This window comes from Lycium ferocissimum, chromosome 8, assembly GCF_029784015.1.
Source record: "Lycium ferocissimum isolate CSIRO_LF1 chromosome 8, AGI_CSIRO_Lferr_CH_V1, whole genome shotgun sequence".
Taxonomy (NCBI): Eukaryota; Viridiplantae; Streptophyta; class Magnoliopsida; order Solanales; family Solanaceae; genus Lycium; species Lycium ferocissimum.
The window spans coordinates 45,592,303-45,609,689 of record NC_081349.1 but is presented as its reverse complement, the minus strand read 5'-3'; the positions used below and the strand labels follow the sequence as shown (position 1 = coordinate 45,609,689).

Below are 17,387 nucleotides of genomic sequence, written 5' to 3'. Positions count from 1 at the left end.
ACCATAAAAGTAACATACTGTTTCACCAAGGAAACAAGGCAGAATTCTGCCCAGATTTTGTTGCCATTAGATGAGTTACAAAGAAAGTTTGGCCATATAGAGGCTAATATCAAAAAGTTATGTTATCTACACCGGCAACGAGGAGAATAGGAAACCAATTGTCACAACTAAATCAGAAACCACGAAGAAATCAAATCCCACTCATGATTGCAGAAGCGAAGCCAGAATTTGAATTTTATAGGTTCTAAATTCTAGGATAGCGACATTAGGTGTTAGTAACTGAGTTCTGGGTTTAATTCTTGTACATATTTAGCGGATTTCTTGATACAAATATAGAATTTGGATTAAAGTTACTAAGTTCGGCTGAACCCGTATATAACTTTCTAGCTCCACCCCTTATTGAATTAGATCAATCTGCAAACTGAGAACACACTTGCAAACAATAACTCCTCATGTATGATTGTCTCTGAATGGAAAAACTAAAAATAATTAAACCTGCAAATTTTGGTAAACTAGAAGGGAAAGTAAGGCAATCTTAACTCATTTCATTTTTTTGATAAAGGAATAATATCTTATTAACAGAAGCATCCTGGGGTACAAATGAGTGCAAAATCCAGGTTCACTTCCAGTACAAAATCGAAGGAGCTAAAAGAAAAACTGGTTAAATCATTTGCAATATTAAGATTGCATCAGAAAAACAGGTTCACGAGATATCTGGCTTTACCCATTACTATCAAGGTGAGATGAATGAGATCTTTTCGTCCTTAAATAAAAAGTTTCAGTGTCTGACTGAAAAAACTCTAGCATTACCATAAGCAATGGCAAAGAGAACAATGATTAATGATCAATTGAATGCAAATCCAACATTATCCATAAGCAATTACATAAAAAATCATGATCAGATCTCTGCTATTCCACAAATGATCTTTAAGTACTCAATCGGTTATTTCTATTGGCACATAGAAAAATCAGGGCACAAACTGATACAAAACTGCCACAAACTATAAAAACAAACTCCAGGTACTCAATTTTGTTCTGATTAATCAATCACTGATCTTGACAAAACCATGCGGACATTTACTAATCCTCATTTACATTGGGGAAATCAAAAAGAAAAAGGTGAACAAAATAAAATAAAATAAAAAAGAGTCTTTTCCATCCCTCCAAACTCCAATCTACCGTGGAAAAGGGTTAAATTTATTTGTGTAGTATAATTTTGGCCTCCGTTAGACTTCTGCACTAATATTACCCGTACAATTAGAAAAATAAATAAATCTGGTTTTCACCCTTAATCCTTATCAGAGTTTTCGCTAATTGTAAATCACAAATAAAAGTTGAGGGCTAGTAATAGGTTTCTTTTCTCTCGAAGAATTTGGACACGAGTGCACCTTTAATGGTAAGAGTAAATATTAATGCAAGACAATTTGTTATTTGTTAATAGCAAAGTATGAATTGACGAAAAGTATAACGAAGGACAAAATTGAGCAGTTCCATACATGAAATGTGAACCTTTTCCCAATCTACAACCATCTCCCCCTAGCAGCTTTTCGCATGCACATAGATATCTACACGTCTTAATAAATCAAATCAAGAAGAAGGAAGCTTAGATGGGGTGAAAGAAGCATGTTTGGTGAATAAAAGAGGCCTATCTTTGGCTTCTTCTTCGTCATCTTCGTCGTGTGAGGTGCTAATGGTGATACACGCGCAACGTTCAAGAGAGGCAAAGAAGGCAGATGCTAAACTCGTCCCTATCCTGTTAGCCATTTTATCCAATTTGTCACAAGAAACGAAGCTGCAATTCTGCTGTTGCGACATGGTAAACTTTTGTATGTTTAATTTACTGTTACCTTGTGAAGCAACCTACGTGACAGAGTATTGATTGAAAGAGAGAAAGATCCAAACGACCACCAAATAGTACGGTGGGATGGATTGAATCTTTCCACCTAAACAAAAAGTCTTGTGTTTTCACTTTGAAAGTGGAAAAAAACTTACATAATAATGAATGCTTCCCCTTTAATATGCCTTACACTGCGGATATGAATTAGTGGAGAACAATATCCAGATTATGAAATTGTTAGAAAAAAAAGGGAGAAAGAAGAAAAGGAAAGAGTGAAGGAAACAAATTCTCCACGTAATTAGAAAATAGGAGCAACATCCATATTTATAATAATGCAAACCCTACTTTGACTAAAAGCTAGAAAACTGCTTTTCATATAAATTTAACTACAAATCCTACTTAAAGAAACAAACAAATACCAAATCTCAGACAGTTAAAAATTTTTACGCCAACTTTGAATTAGTCTTCAGCAAAAAAAAAAAAAAAAAAAAAAAAAAAAAAACAAAGGAACCTAGCTACAGCCTACATGTGCCATTGTCCGTTGGTGTTGCTAGTGAATAGCGAATGTTATACAACTCGTCACTGCACGATTCTTTGATTCAAAGTTGACACAAATGGAAGATTACACTTTTATAATGTTAATATCAAAATATATTTGATTGACTGAACTTAGAAAAGGGGTGTAAAAGATATGCTATGTACTTTACTTCCCACTGGTTTTGATTGAGTGATTAGTAATTTTCAAAACGATATTGCTATAACATGACAAATCGCCATATTTTAAGCAAATACATTGAGAGAGTTAGAATGTACTTCTCAGGAATTAATATTGTTTCAAAATGATGTATGGAGCAAAGTTATATAAGTTGAAAATTAGTGAATGAACCATAATGAATGGGTTTATTATATTGGACTAAGAGAAAATTAACTAATCCTTCTTTTCCAAATTAGGTTTGGTAGTTAAACTTTAGACATACATACAGATTTGAACTTTAGACATAGATACATATTTGAAATTGAGGATTGTCAAACCTAACTTCGAGATCTAAATGAGTTTGCAATTCGAATTACGCAAGCAATATGTCAACTTCATGTATGTTGTCTGAACTTTAACCTAACTTCAGTTTCATAGATCTGAAATTAATACAAAATGGCTAAATATTAAACTAAATATTTTATAATTGACCACTATCCCTTAAATAGACAGTCTTCTAATCAACCATATATTCACTTGTCCAACTACTGAGATGACCAAGATTTAAAGAAGAAATTGCACCATTTATCCATGAAATGGGTTGGTCTTTAATTTTTGCCGTTTAGTAATGAAAATTATGCCTAGCAGCCGTAGGGAGTAGGGGTGTTAAATATGGCCCAAAAAATGATGGCCCGCCTAACCCATCCAAAATTTTATGAGTTGGCTCAAGATAATTTCGTATTGAGCTGATTTTAGCCCAACCCAACATAACTCATTTTAAAGTGATCTCCAACTTAACCCAATATTAGCCCAATTCTAGCCCATTTTTTAGATTACTTAAATGTAAAATTTTCATAAACAGCTACTTTTTAGCTCATTCTAACAACCTATAACTACATGTTATATATTTACAATTCGTAGCTAGATGTCTCTATATTTAGGCGTACATCGTGGTATACTAAAATATAGTGCAAATATAGCGGAAATATAGACGCTGGGCTAACTGAAATTGCTATATTTATGGAAACAAAATCTATTCCAATTTAAATTAAAATCAGTTTTATTGTTCCCTGATTCACGCAAATATCATCCCATTCCATATCGATCCCATATCTCATTCAAAAAACGACTACACAAAATTCAAAAAAAATTTGAATTCAAAAAAAAGTACATTCATATTTTTAACCAAAAATAAAAGATTCAATGATTAGTTAAGGAATTACAAATTTTATACGGACCAAGGCATACTCATGCCTTATGGGCGGACTTGGCATAAGTATCGGTCGGCAAGATAACTTTGATAATTCCTTCACAAAGTTATCTTGGGTGGGGCATACTTTTAATGGGCAAACTTTTATCTTTGGACATAACTTTGTGAAGAAATTATCAAAGTTATGCGGACCGCATACTTATGCCAATTTCGCCCATAAGGCATAAGTATGCGGGTACGGCATAACTTTGGTAATTCCTTTACAAATTTATGCCGGTGGGGGCATACTTTTAATGGACAAACTTTTATCTCGGACCGGCATAAACTTGTGAAGGAATTATCAAAGTTATCTGGGACCGGCATACTTATGCCAAGTCTCTGCCCATAAGGCATAAGTATCGGTCCGAGATAACTTTGGTAATTCCTTCACAAGTGTATGCGTTGGGGGCATAGCGAAATTTAAACTACGCCTTGTGAATTTTTTTTAATATTTGTTTTTCGTATATATTTGGGCTATATTTTAGTTGCATTTTGTACGATCCGGTATATAAATCTTATTTACGGTTTCTGTTAACTATATTTCATATATTTTTTACATATATTTGAAGTGTATTTAGATGAAATTTTAACTTTTGTAACACACTGTACATTAAAAAATGGACTTATGAAATATATCTCAGATATATTTTATGTATATTTTATTTGTATTTAAGCGGTTAGATATCTTTGCTTTGTTAAATGAATACATTTCACGTAAAATGAAAAATGGAATGTATACATTGAAAAATAACATACTTGAAAGAAACAACAATATAAAAACCATAAGGTGGTGTTCAACATTAATCATCCTAAAAAAACATTCTTCGCACATGAAACGATATGTCCAAAATTAAAAAACGAAGAACAAAAAGTCGCAACCAACTACGCTATTGTTCAACATGAAAATCAAAAACACAAAAGACTTGGTGGCCTAATCAAGATCACATTTTATCAAGCGCATCGTAATTAGCTGCTTTGGTCTAATTGGTCTTGGAGGTTGCTCGTTATCACTTGATGCATTGTTGTTTGACTTATCCCATGCATAGTCGCATAAAGGGCACCGTATCTCATACGGTGCCAATTTGCATCGAATTCGGTTGGGATGACTTCACTTGAGCTCAAGTATTCAGCAAAGGCTGCCACATACACACCACAATCCCTGAAAAAAATGATCAAAAATTTTACTTACAGATCTGTAATAACTGTCAACAAAATACACACGAATATACTTAAAAATCTTAAAAATTACTGTTATGGTGAAGAACAATAAACACGACTTAGCGAAGAAACATGTGAAAAAAAATAAATAGAAAATATACTTAAAATGCACATAAAAAATAGATGCGGTTAATTAACGGATCGCGTAATAACTGTACGAAAAAAAAAATGAACTAAATATCTTGAAAATATAAGATAAATATACCTCTGCATCATCATCCTCATCCACATTATGTTTGGCTTTAGCAATTTTTTTCCCCTTAACATTAGCAACATTGTCAACAGCCTTTCTCTTCTTTTGTTTCTCCATTTGAGAAACCTTTTTCACTTTTTGTCGTTGTTTACTCTTCGAATCAACATAATCGCGAACGCCTAGATCGTTAATTCTTTTTTAACGATTCTCGGCATAAGAGCACGCAATGGCGCTTTCGTGTTGAGAAATTCCTTAAAGAAAAATTAGGAATATCAAATTCGGAAAAATTAGGAATTGTAAAACTGATTTGAAATTGGAGAAAATTTAGGGATATTGTGAATAATGGCGTGAAGTTAGTGGGATAGGAGAGAGAGACGTTTTTGTTGGCTTAAATTTAGGGGTGTGGAAAGTTATCAGATGAGTGGTAAAAAACTGGTAGCTATGTGGAGTAAATATGTTATACTTTAGCTACTAAATATAATTATTGAAAAGTTTAGTTATGTTCCATAAATAGGTAATAATGGAAGCTATGCCAAGTAAATTTTACTACTTAAATTTGGGTTTATTGCTTGTGATTTACTTTATTTTTTTTTATGTATTCACTGTTCTTGTACCATGTATCTTATAAGTTTGTGATGTGTTTGATATGAAGGAAAATATTTTTCACTCGAAAATATTTTCAAAAGATACTTTTCCCCAAAAAATCCTCGAAAACATTTTTCAAGAAAAAATATTTTTCTAATAGACCCTTTAAAAAACTGGGTCAAGTTGGGCTGATCATGACCCAGCCCATTTCAGCCCAAGTAACTTTTTGGCCAACGTTAGTCCAACCCATTTATTACCTCAGCCAATTTTGATTGTGCCAATTTCAGCCTAACGCGCCCATTTGACACTCATAGGTAGGGGTTTGAGTCGGTTATATTCTAAAAGATGACCAAATAAACTTAATCGGTTTTTCAAATGTTAGAATCAAATCAAATCAATTAAGTTGGTTTTTCATTGCTTCGGTTTTGGTCGGTTTTGTCGGGTTTTTTGGTTTTTTCGATTTTTTATAGGTTTTTATTTATATATATGACAATATACACTCAAGCCCATATTAAATTGACCATTTTCTAGCAAAACACTACCAAAACAATTACTCCTATTTGAGAAAAGAAGAAAATATAAACCTAATCAAGTTATATATGTACTTTCTCCAAAAATTCGTATGCATTATCTAAGAATCTAGCCATTTCAAGGAACATTAAAAAAAAAGTTCCTACAATGAATTTGTGTTTGTGCAAAAAATTAAAGATCTAGTTGTGATATACCAAGATATCTTGATGAATAATTAAAGGACTCAAAAACAAGTTATTTTGAAGAAGAAATAGATTCTTAGAAATATCAATATAAAACTAACAAATCAAACTAGAAAGTAAATACAAAAAATGGGTTATTATAAAGGCAAACACATAGATTATGAATCAAGAGTTCAAAAGATTAATATCGTAAAATTTCAAATTTTTCTATAAGATTATATATATATATATATATATATATATATTTTATTGTTGGTTTGATTCGGTTATTTTTTGCTTAAAATCAAAACCAAATCAAACCAAAAAGTGTTGGTTTTTTTTTTTCTTTAGTTTAATTTGATTTTCAGTTTGGTTTGATTTTTGCGGTTTTTGTTGAACACCCCTACCCATAGGCATAAGTTCTTTAGTCATGGGAGGTGTAGTTTGTGGAATATTGCTATGCGAAGATAAAAACTTATGACCCGTGAAAAAGTTGTTTGGACAAAACTTAAGAAGTAATTGCACGGTTTTCCATTCAAATGGATTGGTCTTTAATTTTTTGTCCTTCAAAATCGAATTCATAAGTTATTTATGGGCACTGACATAACATGTGAATAAGATGTGCAACTTATGTCCTGTAGGCATAAGTTCGATTTTAAAGTACAAAAATTAAAGACCAGCCAATTTGAAGGACAAAAATTAAAGACCCACACAAAATAGCGAAAAAGTGCAAATGACCCAAAAATTAAAGACCAGCTCAAAAGAGAACATAAGTGCAAATGACGAAGATTTAAACTTTTTTTTTGAGCGGATTATCATTCTTCTGTGATGGTCTTTAATATTTGGCTCTCAAATTGTGGTCTTTAATTTTTATCCATCGCCTAATACTCCGAGATACTGGGTTTGAACCCTAGCTCAGTAGAAAAAAAAAAAGAAATTTCACAAGGCAGAGGTTTGGATTCGCAAGACAGAATAGATGCCTTAAGGCAGAATTTTAAGTCTTCAAAACACTGCCTTGAGGAAGAATTTTTAAGGCAGAGTTCATGCAAAATTCTGCCTTGTGATTTATTTTTTAATTTTTGACTGAGCGGGGATTCGAATCCGAAACCAATGAGTTCTAACTAAGGCCAAAAATTAAAGGGAAAAGGGCCTGATTTACCCCTCTACTTTCAAAAAAGGTTCATATTTACCCCTCGTTATACTATCAGGCCATTTATACCCCTACCGTTACAATAGTTGAAATATTTGCCCCTATTCGGATCGTCATTTTAGGGGTTGAAAAGGTACCCGAAGTAAGTTTTGGTTGAAAAAATTTAGTTTTTTTTTCATACTTTGACCAATGATTAGTGGTGTGTCAAGACTCCGAAACGTCAATATTTTATATAGAACTTGATATTTTTTTGCGTACAATAATGTAGGCTCGATACATCAAGGATATGTAGACGTTCGGATAGTCATTTTAGGGGTTGAAAAGGTACCGAAGTAAGTTTTGTTTGGAAACTTTAGGGTGTTTTATTTTTTAGGGCACGATTTACCCCTCTACTTTGGAAAAGGTTCATATTTACCCCTCCGTTAAAAATAGGGGCAAATATTTCAACTATTGTAACGGTAGGGGTATAAATGGCCTGATAGTATAACGAGGGGTAAATATGAACCTTTTTTGAAAGTAGAGGGGTAAATCAGGCCCTTTTCCCAAAATTAAAGACCAGCCAAAATAAGGTCCATAAGATTATGGGGCAATCTGAAGCATTATGGGCCGGGTCATTGTTTTATTAGATCACTAAAGCAAAGCCATTTCCTAAAATCTTGAGGAAATTGAGAAAGGAGAATAGAAGAAGAGAAATGGGTGTAATGGAGAGATTAAAAATGTTCGTAGTCCAAGAACCTGTAGTGGCTGCTTCTTGTCTCATCGCCGGTTTTGGTAACCTTTCTTTCTCTTTTTATCCCTTTTTACCCTCAAATCCAAATATCCTGCTCCCCCTCTTTCAATTTGTTGTCTTATTTTCCTTTTTAGTCCTTTTAAAAAATATATATATATATCTCTTTTCTGGCTAACTATTTATTTTCAACTTTTTACCTAGCATGTTTTTTAACCACAAGATTAAACGGCACATTCAAACGTTTAAGACCCTAAGATTAAAAAATTTTCTTTTATTCTCCTAAACTCCGTACCAAGTCAAAACCAGACAAATAAATTGAAACGGAAGGAGTAGTTGAAATGCTATATTATGCTCTACACTTTAGAAGAATCTCGACTAGCTGCTCAAATTAGCCCTTTGAATCTTTAATTGTAGTTAAAGAGCCATTTGTTTTGCTTTTAGATTTGATTGTCCGGCTTAATATATTCGAGCCTCACTGATATATACATTAATGTTTGACTACTTAGTCGCAATGATATATGCATGGAAAAGAAATTCTTCTTGGTTTTGGCCTCTCATTTCGAGAGTAACGAATTGTGATTTTTACACCTCATATAGAATGAGGGCTTTTCTTGATTGCTGATTCATATTCAAGCATAAACATGACTTGACTTGGTCCAACCTCCACTCAACTCACTTTGTTTGGCTCACTTGAGTCATGTAATATTACTTTAAAAACAAAATTCATCCATTAAACTGAATTATTAAGTAATTTGTTAATTAAAAAATTCATACTAATACCCGCAAGGGTGGCTCAGTTGGTTGAGCATGGGGTCTCAGGTTCGAAACCCCCTGCCAACAACAACAGAGGGATTTGCCTTCTGGGTCGAGCTTGTCGCACGGGGCTTGCCTAGTGCGTGTGGTTTGCGAGCTATTGCACAGGAGCTGGGTTTATCCTGTGCGCACCCGAAGGGTAGCGGCTGCGGGTTCCATGTCATAAAAAATAAAAAACAAAAAATCATACTAATTACTATTTCCTCCATTCTAATTTATGTGACAAAGTTTGACTGCGCATGAAGTTTTAGGAAGAGGAAGATTTTTGGAATTTGTGGTCTTAAATATGCCATATATTTATGTAGCTATAAGACATTTTATGTTCGTAGATTGTAGTCTTAATCATGCTATAACATTTGTGTGGTTATAAAAGTTTGTCTTTAGTAATAAATGAGAAGTTTAATCAAATTTTCCAATTTTTGAAAGTTGTTACTCCCTCCGTCCCAAAATAAGTGTCACTCTGGCTCATTTCACGCCGATTAAGAAAAAAAAAAATACAATGTATAGTTTACTAAATTGCCCCTATTTAATAAAAAGAAATTAATTTCCCCTCTTGAATACTATGCATCTTGTTAATCATTTTGACATTGGGAAACATTCTTCACAAATTCCAACAATACCATAGAGTGTCAATGGTGTTGGATCTTCAACAATTGTTATAATACCAATATTTTAACTATTAAATGTTTCTTGAGAATTGAGCATTATTAAGAAGTAGTTCTTCAATATAAGGGTATAGTTGGAAAAAACTACTAATTTTTGTCTTCTTGTTATTTTGGGGCAAATTTTTTTTTTTGGTAAGTGACTTTTTTTGGGATGGAGGGAGTACATTATAAGTCTAAATTAGAACTCAAATCTGTATGCGCTTAATTTAAGATTAAACATAAAATAGAACTTTGAAAGCAAAACTAAAAATATAAATTAGCAGTGCTTGCTTAAATTCCATTAAATTTTAATTATTAACTTTTAAATTTTAATTGCATTTCACATCATACAAAAGTTAGTCTTGCATTGCAATGTGATTCAAATTTTAATAATATTAAAAAAGGTAGAAATGGCAAATTATTACTCCTTCTGTCCCAAAAGAAGTGTCACTTTAGCTAAAAAAGTGTCTCAAAATAACAATCGCTTTAGAAGTTTAAAACAAAAATTAGTAGTTTTTTTTCCAGCTATACCCTTATATCGAAGAACTATTTCTTAATAGTGCTCAATTCTCAAGATAAATTAAATAGTCAAAATATTGGTTTTATAACAATTATTGGAGATCGAACGCCATTCACACTAGTATATGGTATTGTTGGAATTTGCAGAATGTTTTCCAATGTCAAAATGATCAATAAGATGCATAGTATTCAAGAGGGAAAAAATAATTTCTTTTTATTTTGTAGGGGTAATTTAGTAAACTATACATTGTATTTATTGATTTCTTATGGGCGTGTAATGAGCTAAAGCGACACTCATTTGGGTGGAGGGAGTACATAATTCAACTGTCAATCATTTTATTAAAATTTAATTTTTTCAAAAAGCGTAGCACTACATGCGAAAGCAAATGGTAAAACATTGGCTAGGCTCAAGTTCAATTGCATTGTTACAAAAATGATTTTTGTTCAGGCTTAGGCTGAGCTTGGTTGGGATCTGCTTTACCCTGTATTCTAGTAAGTTCAGTTGGGCTCGACTCTGCGCTCGGCCGCACATGCAATGAATTTGGCCTTTTCTACCTGCCGCATATAGAGAGAGGTTACCGTGTGAGTCTAGAGAGGCATGAACATTAAAATACATGCCTTGATCTATCTTAGTTATGAACAGTGTACATTTTCTTCCTTTTAGCATTTTATACTCATATGTGATTATAAAAAGACACTCACACAGAAGACCAATTATAGATCAAGTGGTTTGCTGCATGTGTTATGACAGAAAGGGGTTTTGTTGTGGGTTGGGGTGCAGTAGTTATTTACGTTATCTTGTCTCATATTTTATCGAAGTTGAACGACTTCCCAATTTTAGATAGAAGAGAGTCATCGAGTAAACATCTGCATCATGTGCAGTGGTTTCGCTAATATGAGTTTTGTTTGAGGCTTGGTTTTTATCTCACCATATGTGGCTGACAAGTAGGTTCAAAAGCCAGTGGTACCGTGACAATAAATTGGAGAAGTACATCTCTGCAACTATTGAGCCATTTAATTCATTAGAGGAAGCCCTCGTTTCAGTTGTCTCCTCTTCCACAGAGACATTGACTGCATCCAAATTAGACCTCAGATTTTGCTCTCTTCGAAAGCCTCGGTCTTTTTAGTATCGGTAGTTCTTAGTAGATTATTTTCCTGTGTGAAACAGGCTATTAGCTCAAGCTTTGGAGAGTTCTGATTTGTGAGGCCATACGTTACTGATAACTTTTCAACCCCTGTCACTCATTTTTTCTTTATCTGAATCCCGCGCTTATTTAGATTCCTCGCCGTTATATGTTTGGGGTTTTTGCAAATTAACTTTACTCCATTAGCTTACTACTTATAGAGTTATAGTGACGTGTTGATTCCTACTGCCCTATTCAAGAAGTTGGTCATAGCCATGATGAACGGGTGAAACCTAATTAGATACTGTAGAGTGCAAGTTACTTATCGTCTTTGATGTCCACTTATGACCTGCCTTTGCCAAAATGCCACCTGCTTTTTGCTTTGACTTTGTCTGTGAAATAATTGGTCTTATATTCCTTGTATTGTCAACTTTCAGGCCTTTTCCTTCCTGCAGTTGTTAGGCCAATGCTTGATACTTTTGAATCATCAAAGCAAGTCCCTGCACCTGCTCTAAATGATGTGAGTAAACTTGCCTACTGGTTCAATTGCACCTTCTTTTGTGCCCCTCTTTTTCCCAATTTCCCTCTTGGTTATGCATAATGGTTGTAATCTTGTATTCTGTACGGCAATTTTTAACAAGTTTACTAGTCTCTGCATACCATAACAACCTGCTGGTCGCCGAAAATAATGTCTTTTGTATTTTTTTTTTTTGCTTTTCAATGTCCTTCCTTTTTGAGTTTTTTTTTTTTAATCTCTGTCTGCCACCTTAAATTTAAGATATGAGTTGTTAACTGTTCGGACTGGTAGGCTTTATTTGTCAGTCAACCAACTTCCACCGCTTCTTCATTGCCTCAATTTGTCCTACTGGCTAGTCTGTATTTCTACGAGGCCAATATCATAGTTGCACTTAACATTCCAAAGACTCCAAACAGGATTATGAAGTGAAGCATGTGCAATCTATTTAGCGTTGCGTCTAGCTTTTTAAATATAATTTAGTTGCCCTCTGGTTCATTACTTAAGGAGAAGATTAGACATCTACTTTGTTCTTGAACAAAATCTTTTATTTTCCTTGTTTGCAGGTGGTTGCTGCTGTGACTGGCAAGGAAGAATGATAACCTGTCGGTCAGGTTTTGGCATTAATAAGCCCATTGTAGTCTTATTTACACCCTTTTCATTCATTCTGATCAGAAAATGAAAATAAAGATCTTCATTTATGGATAACATTAAAGATTTTGCGTTGGAGCTGTTTGAATTCAGAAATTGCCTCCACTTATTAGCCAGTCAATGTATGTAAGAGGCTTTTAACCATTAGTATTGCTTTTGCTAAGCTCCCTTCCTCTGGATATTTGGTTCATGCAAGTACATTCTCCGCTTTTGGCTTTGACAATAGAATATCTCCATTTTGTCATACGTTATTTCAACTTTAACTCGAAATATCAGTTGCAAATCAGTGTTTATTCTTCAATTTGATCCATTATTTCAACTTCAACAGGGAATACAGACGGGTCATTTGCACTTTTCCCCCTATTTTCTGCTAGTCTTTAATTTTTGCCCTTCAAAATTGAACTTATGCCTAGAGGGGCATAAGTTATGCATCATGATATCTACAAGTTATGCCAGCGCCGTTAAGGAACTTATGCCCTGATAGGCATAAATTCGATTTTCAAGGGCAAAAATTAAATACCAGCCCAGTCCATTTGAAGGATAAACGGTGCAATGCAATTGCTTCAATACATACTTTTATTTTTTTTCCAAATAAAATTCATGTCCAAACACAATTACTAATAACATGCATTTTTAACAAGGATTTCTATTTTCTAGTAGTACTAGACCAACAACATCCAACAATTCTCCATTAAGATTAAAATGGCTGCTGGTGTTGAAAGTTATATGATGAGCCATTCTTTGACTTGCTGTTCTTCCATGGTATGGCCTTCTTGAAACCCTCGTATATATGTGCCTGTAATTTTGCCGATAACGCTGAAGTTAACTAGAAAAAGAAAACAGAACAAAAGACAAACAATGCCTACTTGCCTTGTAAAAAAGATTCAACACATGTTCAGTCAATTATGCTAATTTGGAATATGTATTCAGATAAAACAGGTTCTATAAATGCTGATGGAACAATACAGGCTATAACGTTTTAATGGTCCAATTTGACGTGTCAGTCGCCACTCATGTGATTCGTGGAAGGTGTGGAAATGTTAAGCATAGAATATCCAAAGAAAGTAGCCACATTACTCAATCTTTTAAAAAGAATAATTGAGGGTGTTCGGGATAGCTTATGCAAAGAGTCGAAGTTAGGTTTTAAAGTTAATGGGTGCGAACTTTAGTCTTTTTAAGTTACATTGTTTTAAATTAAGAATTTATACATGTTTAATGATTTTTTTATGACAAATTCAAGATTCGAATTAAAGCTGTTGAGTTCAGTCAGACTCGTAACCTAAACTCTAGCTCCCCTGGTTAATGCACATCATAATTGCTTCAACATTACCATTTATTTCAACAAGATACCAGTTAATTATGTCCACCAAAATTTGAGAATAACACGTTGATTCCACATATATTGATATCGGTTATATAAATCATTAGTGACTACTGACTAGCTTTGGATATGGCACATTCCCCAAAATGTCACCAAACCAGGAGGCCCCTGCCCTTTGACTTCTAGATAGAAATTGAGCACCTTATAGGTGAATAGGGTGGAATGACCTACATTTCCACCCTATTCATGCTTTTATTTGCCTAAGACAATTGTGGTATGTATATCTAATCTTTGCAAAATTGAAGTAGGTTAGCTCTTAGCTCCATAGCTTTCTACTTCAATACAACTGCCCCTATTACCAACTTGTCAAGTCCCATGTGCTCAAATTTATGAAACTAGTGAAACTTGTTGAAAGTTTAATAAGTTTTGGTAATTGATAGCTGCACTGTTTTAATTCATGTTGTGCTGTTTGACAGGACATGAAATTTAGGAAGGAATAGAATATTTATAAAACTTATACTGTAAAATAAATTTTAGATATTTATGGGACTAGAAATCATCTAATTAAGGATAAAATAAAAAATTTCAGGTTTAGTTGTTTCTAGATATATTGAGACAATAGTCTTTTTAACAATAAACAAAAAAGAAAAGTGTGTCACATTAGATAGAGGATTAACAAAAACAACCAAAGGTGGGGAATAATTGATTAAACTGACTCGTCAAAACTTCCGGCCAAAAAGTGTAAGCTAACATACACTATTCGAAGACTAAATTAAGAGTATGCAATAACTTAAAAGTTGGTAACAACTAGCAAGAACTTACTTCAGAAATCATCTTGTGTTAAGAAGGTTGGATTACTTGTAGTTCACTTTTCATTATATAGTTGGAGTATATATTGAGCAAATTCATATTGATTCGACTACGTGGATTGAGTGAAACCATGCACCTTTTGTCCTACTCCTAGCTAGTTTCTACACTCCCCTTTTCTGTATAACGACAGTGTTTTGCTCTCAAATGCCCCACCTAATTTATGATTTATAACCACACAAATATCTTCGATTTTTAGATCACAAGATTCAAAAATCTTCCTTTTTTTCTTAAACTCCGTGCCCAGTCAAACTATATCATATAAATTAGGACGAAGGAAGTATCTTGTAATTCGTATCAGATAATCTGCCTACAAAGACAGACATATAAGAAGAAATTACTTAGTATATTTTTTATCTCTATCAATATTTGAACCTTAATCTTCAAGATTCACACTCCCTTTTAGTTCTGTGACACACTTTCTCTCTGGTTAGTATATTAATATGATGTAAGCCTCGTCCCTTTGTCATTTAATCGAGTTTATGTTTTATGTACTAATACTAAAAAAATATTGACACAAGTTAGTCATTTATAAGTTGATTATAGATACTTATATTTGATAATAAGTATATCTTTAATTGCTAACTTCCTAAATATGGCATGTTACCTGCTATTACCATTAAAAACGCGAATTTCCTGACGAAATTCGTCAAATTGGCTCGTTAGAAACGTATTCAGTGAACTTTCCGTCGGACCTATCTCATATTTTCAATAGTGTTTTGATAAAAACGTCCACCGGAAATTCATGTTTTTTTATAATATCATAAATTAAACTACACAGTGTAAAAAGTATTTAAGTAAAAAGTATTTACACTATTGATATATTAACTTAAACACATTCTTCTTCAATATTTATGAAATTGATACATGCAAAAAAAGTGAAGAAAATCATGAATTATTTATCATCTCGTGAAGTTCGTGTCGAATAGAAAGTGAAACTATGAAAGATGCAAACATCAACTAAGAGGTCTAATTCTAAAGAAGGGATGAAAAGTGAACCAGATTGAACTATAGCCCAAAAGGATATTACTTCCTCTCTTTTAATTTAAATATAAAAATGATCTACTGATATATTTAAAAATATTTTAACTTTAAACTTTCTATTATAAGCATACAATTATCTATAATTCATTTTAATTACATGTTTTAGAAAACTATCTTTATTTTTCAAATTTCATGTCAGTTAAAATGCATCACATAAATTTTGAAGGAAGAGAAGAACTAACACACTTTGCACTAGAGGAAAATCAACAACATACCAAGTGTAATCTCATAAATGAAGTCTGCGGAAAGTAAAGCGTAAGCAGACCTTACCCTTACCTTGGGAGAGGTAGAGAGATTATTTCCGATATTGCACTGAAGTAAAATGAAGCTGTAAAACTTACCCATATGTGATAAAATGAAGCTGTAAAACTTACCCATATGTGAGACTTGCTAGCAGAGAGATTGGATGAGCTTCCATTTCTTCTAAAACTTGCCATTCTTGCACTGCTACTTCTTCCTTCATCACTTTCATCCCTAGAATCTACTGAACCCATAGAAGATAAAAAGACAGAAGAGCTACTATTACCACCCTTACGTTTAACATTCAGCTTCCACCAATTTTTGCTAGTAGTACTATTTTTCAAGAACCTAAAGGAAGATGAGGAAAACTTGGGCATGACATTGATATTATAAGGTCCATCAAGGAGAGCGTTGGGTGATGGTGTGTTTATAGAGTAAAGTCTTGGAGGTGGCTCTAAGCATTTTGGCTTAATATTATTATTGGAAGTAGAGTTAATTGGGAGATTATTATAAGGTTTTCCAGGTTCTTTTTCCCATTGAAATGGAACAGAAGCTAATGTGTGAATAGGTGAACTAATTGGCTCTGCCTTTTCCCCCATTTGTGATGAGAAAGAGAGAAATTTTACAAGAGGAAAAGGAGCAGAAGAGACAATATAAGGTTTCATGTTGCTGGTTAAAGAGAAGATTTATAATTATCAGTTTGTGCTATTTATGTACAGAGAAAGGAGCGAAGGATACTGAGGAAAACAGTCGAAAAGCTTACAGAATTATTACATGAGCATGTGTGTGTTTGACTTTGGAATTATGATATGATGATAAGGATAAGTTTCCTCCCGTTAATCCAATGAACTTTAACGTGGAGGATATTGTTAGGAAGCAATAAATAATAACCAAACTGCATGACAATAAGGTAACAATGAAAGAAATATCATAATTGAAACTTTTCCCACTATTTAAACCAAGAAAAAATAATAAAACACTAGCACAAATGAAAATCCAGACAGTAACTATATAATAAAATAATAAAGTAAATAAAAATAAATCGAATGCAAGAGATATCAAATTTACGTAGTAAAATCCCGAAGAGGAAACATCTACGGAACTTACGGCCCACAAAAGCTCCACTAATAATCAACAAGAGTTACAACAATGTTCTCCAAATGGCTACAACATCAACCCCAAATACGGAGCAATAATACATAAAAGATAGCACCAAAACTAGTGAAGAAAGGAGAGAAATCACTCCTAAAAATGAGCTACTATTCGTACTCGAAAACTGGAGCTACAGACCACAAAATCCAA

General features: G+C 33.3%; 2 protein-coding genes across 2 annotated transcripts; one reads left to right on the top strand and one right to left on the bottom strand.

Annotated features, from left to right (window-relative positions):
* Positions 1–8,282: 8,282 nt before the first annotated feature.
* LOC132068609 (uncharacterized) lies at positions 8,283–12,792 on the top strand. The gene is made up of 3 exons (XM_059462245.1): positions 8,283–8,389; positions 11,886–11,968; positions 12,529–12,792. Exons 1-3 carry the CDS (start codon positions 8,311–8,313, stop codon positions 12,559–12,561), a joined length of 195 nt encoding a protein of 64 aa, XP_059318228.1. The 5' UTR covers positions 8,283–8,310; the 3' UTR covers positions 12,562–12,792.
* Positions 12,793–13,171: 379 nt separating this feature from the next.
* LOC132068607 (uncharacterized protein At4g00950) lies at positions 13,172–16,870 on the bottom strand. Its single transcript, XM_059462244.1, has 2 exons — positions 16,220–16,870; positions 13,172–13,409 (listed from the first exon to the last, which is right to left on the bottom strand). The coding sequence occupies exons 1-2, from the start codon at positions 16,748–16,750 to the stop codon at positions 13,311–13,313; spliced, it is 630 nt and encodes a 209-aa protein (XP_059318227.1). The 5' UTR covers positions 16,751–16,870; the 3' UTR covers positions 13,172–13,310.
* Positions 16,871–17,387: the final 517 nt, after the last annotated feature.